Source organism: Dipodomys ordii, unplaced genomic scaffold (assembly GCF_000151885.1).
Source record: "Dipodomys ordii isolate 6190 unplaced genomic scaffold, Dord_2.0 Scaffold188, whole genome shotgun sequence".
Taxonomy (NCBI): Eukaryota; Metazoa; Chordata; class Mammalia; order Rodentia; family Heteromyidae; genus Dipodomys; species Dipodomys ordii.
In genome coordinates, this window is record NW_012267404.1 from 2,845,602 (window position 1) to 2,858,021 (window position 12,420).

The window sequence follows — 12,420 nt, forward strand, 5'->3', positions numbered from 1 at the left end:
TTAATGTCTCTTTCTCCGGCTGTTTCATTCAATACTCCCTACAGGTTAGAACTGCTTCTGGACAGGTTTTCTCTGTTTTAAATCCATAACTCTAGTAATCATGATAGGGCTTCATACCATCTTCTCTTTGATGTTCTCTGTGATTTCCATTGTACAGACCACACATCTTTGATGCTATTTTATTTCAATGCTTATCTCAATCATCCATAGAAAAGAGTATCCAAGATATGCCCAGTAATTCATAGTGCTGATTATTAAGAACTTGCAAAAGAGAAATGACTCTGAATTGACATATGCTAGTCATTTTGCTGTTTTACAGGGATAACATAATAACTAAGTTTCAGAGTTAGAATGACCCATGCAATTCTTACAGAGCATTGGAAATAGCAGATATGGTGCAGTAACCCAGAAAATTCTCCAGAATGGTGAACAAGTGCCCCTTGGATCAAAAGAGAAAGAGGAGATATGGGAGTAAGGTAACACTCTTGGGGAAAGGAGACAACAATTGCAGTCAGAAGCACTGCAGATGTGTGGCAGAGCTCTTGTTTAGACAGGAATAAAGCAGAGTTGATATGGAGGTGGCACACTAGTAAATCCATTGCAAACAGGGATGGTGTTGAGATCCTTTGGGTCAACCAGAGGTTTAAGTTTAAAGTTCTGTAAAATGCAGATCAGGTATATGAAGAATTCCATGCGGGCCAACCCCTCTCCTGCACAAATCCGTTTTCCTAAAACAAAAATAAAATAATGTTGTGACACCTACTATTTAACTCACTATGAGAAACACTACATTTGTAAACAGACATGAGAAAAGGATTGTTCTTTAATGATTTAGTGGATGCATGACTGGGAAGATGGAAGGATAAGGTACATGGGCAAATGGCCAAATGATGGGTCGATTGATTATGATATAATACCATGTGATCTTAGCAAGTATATCAATTAACATTATTTATTATTATATATGAGGCTCCTATGAATATTTTAAGTTTTTTCACACTAAAATTGCCGTTTTGAGCTGAGTGCTGGTGTTCATATCTATCACCCCAGCTACTCAGGAAGCTGAGATCTGAGGATCATGGTTCAAAGCCAGCTGGGGCAGGAAAGTAAGTACATGAGACCCTTATCTCCAAGAAACTACTCAGAAAAAGCCAGAAGTGGTTCTGTGACTCAATTGGTAGAGTGTTAGACTGAAGTAAAAGAAGCTCAGGGAAAATGCCCAAGCCCTGAGTTTAATCCCCTGGAGTGGCAAAAAAAATGCTGTTTTAAAATAAATTTCAATAGTTCTTTTTGGGGCTGGGAAAGTGGCTCAGTGGTAGAGTGCTTGCCTTGGATGCCTGAGGCACATAAGCAAAAAAAAAAAAAAGCCGGAAGTGGCACTGTGGCTCAAATGGTAGAGTGCTAGCCTTGAGCTGAAGAGCTGAGGGACAGCTCCCAGGCCCAGAGTTCAGGCCTCATGACTGGACCCCCCCAAAAAAAGAAAAAAAATAGTTCTTTTTTCTTCTGTGTACCAGTACTGGGGCTTGAACTCAGAGCCTTGTGGTCTTGCTTAGATTTTTCTCTCAAGGCTGTCACTCTACGATTTGAGCCACATTTCCACTTCTAGCATTTTGGTGGTTAATTAGAAATAAAAGCCTCTTGGATTTGTTTGCCTGGTCTGGCTTAGATTGTGATGTTTAGAAAGAACTTGCCTTCCAGAGTAGCTAGGATTTATAGCATGAGCCACTAGTGTCTGGCCAAATTTCCTTCTATGTTCTTCTTGAAACATATCTATATTGCTTGTGTTTGCAATTTCCAATGAACTGTTTTACAGTTCTTTTCTCCATTAGTTACACCTTTTATTCACTTTCCAATTAACATAATTTTATCTAGCTGATATACACCATTAATTTCCAAGTATTATGTCATGCTATCTCTATTGGCTAAGATATACTTTTCTTACATCACATTTAAGACACAGGTCAAACTTAATTTTTTTCTTGTCACTCTATGATACCTTCAAACAAAAAATAGTTGCATATTCGTATTTTTAGTAAAGTACTAATCACCTGGAGTAATCAAATTTCTTAACTTTTTTCTTTTTCCCTTGTGTAGTAATGTGCATTCTTACAGAGAGAATCTGCCTTAGTGATCATGGCAACCACAGTGATAGATAAAAAACATATCTTCAAATCAGAGTTATCAGGCTGGGAAGGTGGCTCAGTGGCAGAGTGCTTGCCTTGCATTCATGAGGCCCTGGGTTCAATTCGTCAGCACCACATAAGCAAAAAGAAAAAAGCCGGAAGTGGCACTGTGGCTCAAGTGGTAGAGCGCTAGCCTTGAGCTGAAGAGCTGAGGGACAGCGCCCAGGCCCAGAGTTCAGGCCCCACGACCAGACCCAAAAAAGTAAATAAAAAAAATAAGAGTTATCAAGAGCCAGAGGTAAGACTCAAGTGGTAGAGCATCAGCCTAAAGCCTGAGGCTCTGAGTTCAATTCCCAGTACTGATAAAAATAAAATAAAAAAAATCAGTGAAGGAAGTCAGTTTGGAAACCCAGCACACACCGAAGGTACAAGCATATAATATCTAAGATAGCTGACCAAGGTGCTCTGTAATCATTGCAGGGTATAGGCCATAATCCTAATATATCCATAATCTCATGGTTATTTGGCAGGATTTCTAACATCTTAACTAGGAGCAAATGTACTGCTTCTCTGACTCTTTATTTCCTTAGAAACTCCCTGTCTGACTTTACCTCTTTCCATTTACTCTGTCTCAATTTTGATACCACTTAAGTACCTTTTTAAAGGCTAGACTGTTCCTTGATCCATGTCATTGTTCATAGTGAATCATGGGAGAAAAAGAGGCTAGAGATTCTCCTGCAGTAGCCTGTACATCTGTAATCTGTATCTCAGTGATTTGGTTCTATTAGACTAAAATGAAGCATTTATTCTTCTTTCCTAATTGGATATCCAGTCATTTGCTGACTTTGTTTTTTGTATGTTTGGATTTCAATCTCCTCCCTGATGAGGGTGACCATCATGATACAGAACTTCCTCAGTGAAGATACAGAGTCATATCACTTTTTTCCTGGTGTATGAGGAACTTTTTTGTGTGTGAGGAACTTTTAAATAGTTTTTTGCTTTGTTTAGTTTTTGCTGGTCCTGGGGCTTGAACTCAGGGCCTGGGCTCTGTCCCTGAGCCTCTTTATAGCTCTACCACTTGACCCACTGTGCCACTTCTGGATTTTTCTACTTATGTGGTACTGAGGAATCTTACCCTGAGCTTCATGCATGCATCCCAGCACTTAAATAAGTTTTAACTTCTAAGGAAATATTTCCATTACCTCTGTGATGCCTCAGAAGAATGCAAACAACCTGCACTGTATCTTTCTCAGTTTGTAAGAAATAGCCAACAATCTAAATGCATCCTATTGTAGCCACCATTAAGACTCCACACTGAGGAGTATGAGTGTGTAGGCTTTGGGCTTTACAAGTGGTGTTTTGACTTAGGGAAAAAAAGCAACTCTAGAAGAGATGCCACATAAGTTACAACAGATCACCACTATAAGCTGTTTTCTCCCATGGAGCATACTTAAAATTAATTTATCGTACCTGTTGAGAAAGGCATGAAGTAGTCACTTTTCTTGAAGTTGCCACTCTCATCTAGAAAGTGGCCAGGGTTGAAGTCATTTGGGTTGGAGAATTCCTTGTTGTCATACAACACAGATGTCAGAGATGTTATTATGGCTGTGCCCTAGAAACAGCACATAAAGATGAGCCATGTTATACAGAAATGAAGGAGCAGAAAATTACAGTGGAAATCACATGTGGAATCCACAGTGGAATCACAGTGGAATCCACATGTTCTTGGGCTATAAAAGGGAAAACAAGGCCAGAGTGGGTATGTGGCATTTCCGAGAAGACAGATCATGTGACCAATAGGGATGAAGTTTGAGGCAGTGGTAGTGATCTTGCTGACACAACCTGCAGTAGCTTGGAACTACTGATTGTTTGGGCATTTGACATCGAAACGACTGAATCTCTTCTTATTATCAAGCTTGGATATTTGTTTCTGTCTCTATTTCTTGTTCCAATTGATCACTTCCTTTTCCATGTAATTCATGTGGATTGTGGTTTTTAAGGGAAGATTCTATTTGAATGTCCATAGTATCTGTTCACCTCACTTCTTATTAATAAATATTTGATTAGATTAGTAATGTGATCTTCTGGAGGGAAAACACAAAACCAAAAACAAAGAAATATACAATTAATCTATAACATTGCTATGCAGTTTGTCTTCATTTGGACATAGAGGAGTTCTTTGTAATTATTATTTAATAGGGCATTAATATTGGTTTTAATCAAGTACACATAAAACCCAGTTCCAAGGATGGAAAGAGCTAGCAGATATCTACTTATTAAGTGAGGAGAGTACAATAAACAATGACAGAAGGGTCATTTTTGTCTCAACTTCACCCATGTGATTCAGTCACCTGAATAGAACACAAGTAGTTTTCATTAAAAGAACCTGATCTGAAATCTAATTAATTGACAACACTGGCACAAAGTCACTCTGAGGAGCATTTCATATGACCGTTGGCTGGATTCTCTGTTAATATTATTATACTGAGAGGAAACAAAGAAAGGACTTGTTCCTACTTATGAAGACAAGATATTTATGCTAATCCAAATGCGATAATAAAAGCTTAATATGTGCTTTAAGTAAGGAAATAGATGCAGAGAATAGATTTGAGAAAATTGTGTGCATTTTTATGACCAAATTCACAGAAGAGAAAAAAGTTCCCTATCTGATGAAGGATATTTACTAAAATCTATTGAAGGCATCATTCTTGGGAGTGAGGAAGCCTCCTGACTTCCCTTGTGAGAAAGAAGAATTCTCACTACTACCAGTCTTTCCAGCACTGTCCTGGACAAGCTAGCAGTACAGTAAAGTGTTCAAAAGAAGTGAAAAATCTGGCACTGATGGCTCATTCCTGTCATTTTAGCTACTCACCATTACCCCTTTCCAGTTACACATCTATCTATTGATATCCATGCAAAAAAATTCCCATAACAGTGTTTACAAGATTAACAAACTGAACATGTATCATTACCTTGGAATCACAAACCTATGAATAGCCAAACAATTTCAAAGTTGTAGAACAAAGTCAGAAGACACATAGTGCCAAACAATGAGACCTGTGTCCAAGTTTAACAACCCCAAACTGGAAGCAGCTGCAAAATCTATCAAGCTGATACTTGTAGGAGTTTTATATTTACTCCTCTTCTGTTTGCAGAGAATTGAGATTATTCTATCCATCTGGGAACATGAAGAGCACTGAGGTACAGCATAGACAAAATCTGCTTACTTTGGGAATGATGTAGCCTCTGAACTTAATGTCACTGGTCACTGAGTGGGGCAGGTTGTTGGGTACAAGATCAATGTATCTCTGGATCTCATGCAGCACAGCATCTGTGTAGGGCATGTGGCTTCTGTCCTGCATGCAGGGGATCCGGTGCCTGCCAATAACTTGATCGATCTCTTCCTGGACTTTAGCTGGCAAGATACAAGCAAGAAATGACTAACAGAAATACAATATATACTTGTCATTAATTTGGGTTGCTTGAAGAATGATGAAGGTGATCCAACATTATTACAAATATAAATGATTCTGATAGGGTATATTTACACAAGTGAAGCAAGTTGTCATAAGCATTGATCACTCATCTACTAAACAGACATTGTGATATATCATTTTCCACTGTGACTTAGCATTCATGGATATGATTTCAATAGAAGTAATTAAATGCTTTAAGAACAATCATGTGAAATGCTGGTGGTTTACATTTATAATCTTTGCTACTCAGGAGACTGAGAACTCAGGAGAGAGGTTCAAATGCAGCCTGAGTAGACAAATCCAAGAGACTCTTATCTACAGTTAAGTAGCAAAAAAAAAAAAAAAAAAAAACAACAACCTGGAAGGGGCATAATTCAATTGGTAGAGTACCAGATATGAGCACAAAAGCTGATCAAGAGCACAGGCCCTGGGTCCAAGCTCAATTACTGACACTAAATAAATAATACATAAATAGAATCAATACTTATTTTAGTGAAAAATGTATAACTGTCACAGAAAGACAAACTAAAATTATATGCTAAATTAATCAAAACAACACCTGAAAAAGCAGGGCTTTTCGGTGCCCTGATCTTACTGTCTTGCCTAGTATGCTGTTTTCCCAAAACTGGTTTCACCCTGCTCAACTGCCCAGTCACACCTTGTCCACTGTAGCTGTGGTCCATGCATATCTGTGCTCAACCTGAATGTGACAGAATGCCTGCTTAGCAAGTGTGCAACCCTGAATTCAAACCCCAGCAACACCAAAAGCAAAGAAGTAGAAAGAATAAAAATGAATTTCTGTATCCCTATTTAAACAATTTGTTTTTTCCCATTCCCCTCCCCAAATTATACCAACATCAAATACAATGAAAACAGGGTTTATACGGTGGGGGAGGGACATACAAATCAACAAAAAAAGCATCTTATAAATGTGTTAGAAACAATAGCAAGAAAGAAAAATCATTTATGTCCTTATCTTGGGGTTCATTTTACCTAACATCAACTTATCTGACTGTTTCTGCTGGTCTCAGACATATACTAGTTATTGCAAATAAGGGAAACCATGGGACCTATGTTTCTTTGGGCCTGGCTGACTTCAACAAACAAGCTGAAATGTGCTGAAAAGAAGAATCTTCTCAATATCCTTCTGGAAGTCACTTAACTCTCATGTGAGGACCTACCTGCAATGTGTGGGTGCTTCATCAGGAGCAGCAGAGCGTACCTCAGGGTGGTGCCGGTGGTCTCTGTGCCAGCTGCAAACAGATCAGCAGCGCAGATTACCAAGTTTTCATAAGTAAATTCTGACTGTTTATTGTCCTTTTCCTAGAAATACATGCATGAAATTATTCCACAAATGGCTTACCAATAGAAAATAGAATACATAAAAGGCAAAAAAGCAACAGCAGAACTAGCAAGAAGAAGAGATAAGTAACAAATATAAGACAGAACAGGAAGTATGACAAGATGCTTGTCACTAGAATGGTAGACAGAGCAAAGGCAGAGAAGAAGCAGAATCTATTTGAAGATATAATGGCTGAAAAGTTTCCAATTCAAGGAAAGTCATGAATGAAATTCATGTAGGAAATTCAATGAGAGTCAAGAAAATAAAGCAAAAGAGATTCATGCCACAGCATATTTTAATCCATCTGCTGGGAATTAAGGACTAACCAACAATTGAAAGCAGCAAGAGAGAAGCAATTCCTCACACAGTACCCTCAATATGAGCAGTAGCTCACTTTCCTCTAGAAACTGTGGAAGTCAGCAAGTGTTATTATAATATATTTAAAATGCAGACAGGAAAAGATGTTGTATTTTATAACATTTGGAAATGGTTTCTATTTGGACTACTCTGTACAATCAGTTTCTCTTCAGGGAGACCATTTTTATGTAAAGAAAGGAAGTATGTTTTATCATTGAACAGATTAATTTATGTTTTTCAGGATGCCTGATATAGAATCACATTCATAATAAGTACTTGAAGTGCTTTCATTCCTTTTTGGGCTGAACCTGTGAGTGTCTCTAGTAATCACAGAGGAATTCAGTGAACCACAGAACTCCCAAGCAATCAAAGGACTACATTGATGTAAGCATTTTACCTGCTTCATATGTATCAGGAAACAGTCAATGAAGTCCCGAGGGTTGTTCACATCCAGAGGTTTTTCATGTTCTTTCACTTTCTCCATAACAAAATTTATAATATAGTTGGCATTTTTAAGAAGTTTTTTATGACTTCCTGGTAGATAATCAATGAGAGCAGGAAATCTATTGTAGACCTACAACAAAGAACAATAATTTATTTAATGAAATGTAGAGTTCACACATATGTATATATATAATGTATATATATTTTATATGTATGTGTATGACAAATATGCAAAAATATACACACATATATACACATACATATTATATAGATTTAATAATATATACAAAACAAACTGATATGGATGGCATGGTTAGAATTCATTTCATATGAATAAAATATGCCTGCTTCAAGGTATTTTATTGTACATATGTAAAAATTATCTATACAGGTTGAAAAACCTGTAGGAGAAAGGAGATAAACATTTTTGAGATTCATATACCTTTTGTGTACACATTAACTCATGTACACATTTACTCAAATTTTAAATTAATGTTTTCCCTTCCCAATCTAGCATGACATGACTTATTTAATTCACATTTTATATATGGTAGCTAATGATGAAACAAAAGAAAGAAAGAAGGGAGGAAGAAAGAAAGAAAGAAAGGGAAAAGAGAGAAAGAAAGAAGTTAGTTTGAAGGGAAAAGAGATTCTGGCTTCACCTGAATCCATGGTGAGCTCAGAATTTTGAGGTTTTCGTTGAATTTTTCCATTAACTTAAGGAAGTCCTGGTCTTTATAATCAAACCGATTTTGGAAAATAATGGAGCAGATCAAATTGCAGGGAGCACAGTCCAGAATGAAGGTGGGATCACAGGGTGTGCCTGGAAAATAGAAAACACTTTTAAAATGGCATTAAAGTATATATGCCAGACACTTTGCCTTTGTTAGCAGGTAAGTAATTTGAGTAATTTTAGGTGTTCTGTTCCTACACATTTCCTTTTATAGCAAATAACTTAGCATATATTAAGCAGCTGGTCACATTGAACCCAATCTGCAGTTGGACATTATAATCTAGCTAACTAAATAATGGAGATTCACATATTCATTTCATATTCACTAACGTTTGCTTAGACCTATTTGACATCAAATGCTTGCAATTTTGAAGGAAAAAAGACTTCAAATAACAGATAATGTATGCCTTCAGAACAAGTCTCCTCTCTCTGTCAGGCATGTAGAAAAAGCACTACTAAAAGGGATGGTAATAAATTAGTGAGTACCAGGTACTTTTTATGTACAAATAATGACTAAAATAATCTTTCTTTAAATAAGAAAGAGTGGGTTAACTTATGAGTTGGAGGAAAAGCAGAACATAACTAAATTATGAGTTGAAAGAATAATGTCAAGAGCAGAAAACCTAAAATGAAATTTTTGGTGTAAGCAAATAATTGTTGTTTGTTGGTCATGGGGCCTGAACTGTGGGCCTGAGCACTGTCCCTTAGCTCTTCAGCTCAAGGCTAGTGTTCTACCACTTGTGCCACAGGACCATTTCCTGCTTTTTCTGCGTATGAGGAATTGAACCCAGGGCCTCATGCATGCAAGGCAAACACTCTACCACTGAGCCACCTTCCTAGCCCAGCAAATAAGTGTTTTTTACTCACATATCCACCCAAAGTAAAGGAAACAAAAGAAGACATAAAAATTGGTGGCGGAGTGTGGTGGTTCATACCCCTAATCTATAAGAGTCAAAAGTAGGGGAATAACAGTCCAAGGTTAGCCTGGGAGAAAGCAAGAACCTATGTGAACAAGAATTAAAGAAAGATATAGTAGAATGATTTAATTGTTAGAGAACCTCCTTGAAAGCTGAGGCCATGAGGTCAACCCCAGTACTGATGAAAGGAAGCAAAGAAGCAAGCATGCAAGCAAGACAGACACAAAGAAAGAGAGAGTGGAAGGGAGGGAAGGAGGGAGGGAATGAGAATGAGGGAGAGAGAAGAGAGAGAGAGAAAGAAAGGCAGAAAGAAAGAAAGAAAGAAAGGCAGAAAGAAGGAAAGAAAGAAAGGCAGAAAGAAGGAAAGAAAGGCAGAAAGAAAGAAAGAAAAAAGAAAGGAAGAAAGAAAGAAAGACAGGAGAGATGGAGGGAAGGAAGGAAGAAAGGAATGAGGAAGGAAGGGAGGGAAAGAAAGAAAGAGAAAGAAAGAAAGGAGAAACAGAGGGAAGGAGGGAAGAAAGGAATGAGGAAGGAAGGAAGGAAGTGGAAGGAACTAAAGGACAAAGAAAGGGGAAGGAAGAAAGGAAGGAAGGAAGGAAGAAAGAAAGGAAGAAAAAAAGAAAGAAGGAGGAAGGATGGGAGGAATAAGGAAAGAAGAAAAGAAAATGATGGAAAGGGAAAGGAAAAGGAGGGGAATGTTTCAAATGATGTTTCAATGTTTCAAATGATGCATTTCCCTCTTGAGGGAGTAAATGCACAACATTTCCAATAAAATCCAAATATCAATTTATTAGACATAGTTGACATTTGTGGATTATGAGATGCTGTTCTACATAGTCTTCAACTGAGTAATATGCTTCATAAAATTTGGAAGTTATACCCATCGCTTAGGCCAAGTTTACATTGCTATAACATAATAAAGAAATTAAATTCTACTCAAGGTTTCTTTTTGGCTGTAACCTCTGCAGGGAAATGGCTGGATCAATTGATCAATATGCTTTATGGGTAACAAGCTCACAAATGTACATACATATACCCTAACTAAGGGTGACATGATTTAACGTGTTCTGACTAAATAGTAGGGCCTCTGAGCTTAAGAAACTTGTTATCTTCCTGTATGCCACATTTCATAGACAGTACAATGTTCTAATATATCAGAAAATGTATTCTTTTAGCCCAGGAGATTGAGAATAATTTGAGAAGCAAGGAGATTGTAGATTTACTTATGTATCATTTACAGTTAAGCTTTTATTTTGAATCTTTCACTTTCTTTGGAGGAATTTCAAAACAATCATTTAGCCCAAATGAATAATCAGATTCATTTTGAAAATGATTTACTTAGTAGGTGAGTAGAGTTGACTGTAGTAGGAAAGCAATCACCATAATAGCACAATCCAAAAGAGGTCAAGCAAAATGATTTATCAGTAAGTCCAGGAGGCATAGATAGGAAAATTGCAGTTAATAAGTGAGCACAGACAAAATGTTAATGCAATCCTATCTCAAAATCAAGTTGCGCAAGATAGAGAATGTCTGCAATGCCAGTGCTCAGGAGGCTGAGGCAAGAGGACCATCGTCCCAGCCTGGCTATGGCAAAAATAAATAACTCACATTTATGTGAAGGAGAAAACATTGTTCATTAGCCCAGAACATAGCCACAATATCTACATTCATAAGTTTGAGATAGAATAGGATGAACCCATGTTTGATGATCACTCTGCAGGTACAGCCATGCTTGAAAGAAGGAGGAAGGATGGGAAGAATAAGGAAAGAAGAAAGGAAAATGATGGAAAGGGAAAGGAAAAGGAGGGGAATGTTTCAAATGATGTTTCAATGTTTCAAATGATGCATTTCCCTCTTGAGGGAGTAAACGCACACAACCTGGATGCACAACTACTGCCTGCCATTCGACTGAAGCCTTCCTCTTCTACTTGAGCTCACAACTCAGACCCAAAGTGAAAGATCTGGCTGCTCCTGAAATGTTCCCAAGGGCATCAAGAGCAAGGAGAGCAATCTGTACAGGTCAGTGAGAAAGCAGCACCCACCATTGGTTTTCCTCAACTCCTCCACCAGACAGCCAGCTTCCTCTTGAACTCTGTCCTCAATGCTCCTCTTCCCCATCCCAAAATTCCGCAGGGTCATGAGTGAGAAACGTCTCATCTCTTTCCATCTCTTTCCATCGCTAAAAATGATTCCTAGAAGCAGGAGCATCAGAAACTGAGAGGGAGATCCAAGGCCAGACAGATGAAGGTGAAAGCCACACATCTCTGTGTTCTTTTTCCCCAAAACCACACCCACTGCCCATTATGCAAATATGCACACTCTCAGGCACACTTACCATGCCGTTTACTAAATTGGTCTATAGCTGGAAATGTGTCTCTTCCAGAAAACTCCTCGCCATGATCAATCAGGGCTTCCTTCACAGCTTCATATCCATGAAGCACCACAGTGGGCTTCATACCAAAATACAGAGTGAACACAGGGCCATAGACTTTTGAGAACTGAAAATGAGAAGGAAAGCCCAAATAATATCAAGAAAAGTCAATATGTGGTCTATTTCAAACAGATAATATTATTGAAACGTTTATGCTCCGTCTAACACACAGAGTTTGAAATAGTTCTGAAGTTCATACATGAATGGTGAGTTTTAGAGCTGCCACTTTCTGAATAGCCAGCAATATATCAGGTACCTGCTGAGCAAGTTGGTGCACAGATTAGTCTCTACATGAATAGAGTTATTGAGTATATTCATCATGTTTCATAGTATCCAATGAATGTATTCATCATGTTTCATAGTGAATGCAGGTGAGGTGTAAGAATTCTAACTTATTTCTGATGTCCCTTGGTGAATGAATAGAAAATTAAGATTTGAACTTCTGTTCATTAAACTTTTGATGCTTGACTAATGTATTGTTCCATACTGCTCCTTTTGTTTTTTATTTTATTTGTGAACATACTGTACAGAGGGGTTACAATTATATGGGCAGGATAATGCATACATTTCTTACCAAGCATTGCAGCCTCCTCCTTT

At 37.8% G+C, this 12,420-nt stretch overlaps 1 protein-coding gene across 2 annotated transcripts in view; it reads right to left on the bottom strand.

Annotated features, from left to right (window-relative positions):
* Window positions 1-163: 163 nt before the first annotated feature.
* Window positions 164-12,420, bottom strand: part of LOC105999359 (cytochrome P450 2C5-like) — a 14,644-nt gene continuing 2,387 nt past the window's right edge. For both annotated transcript variants that reach the window (XM_013034332.1, XM_013034333.1), the window contains exons 2-9: window positions 11,728-11,890; window positions 11,435-11,584; window positions 8,405-8,565; window positions 7,696-7,872; window positions 6,781-6,922; window positions 5,351-5,538; window positions 3,594-3,735; window positions 164-728 (exon numbers count right to left, since the gene is read on the bottom strand). In XM_013034332.1, coding sequence (XP_012889786.1) covers window positions 547-728; window positions 3,594-3,735; window positions 5,351-5,538; window positions 6,781-6,922; window positions 7,696-7,872; window positions 8,405-8,565; window positions 11,435-11,584; window positions 11,728-11,890 — 1,305 coding nt within the window. In that variant the 3' untranslated portion in view covers window positions 164-546. The remainder of the gene's footprint in view (window positions 729-3,593; window positions 3,736-5,350; window positions 5,539-6,780; window positions 6,923-7,695; window positions 7,873-8,404; window positions 8,566-11,434; window positions 11,585-11,727; window positions 11,891-12,420) is intronic.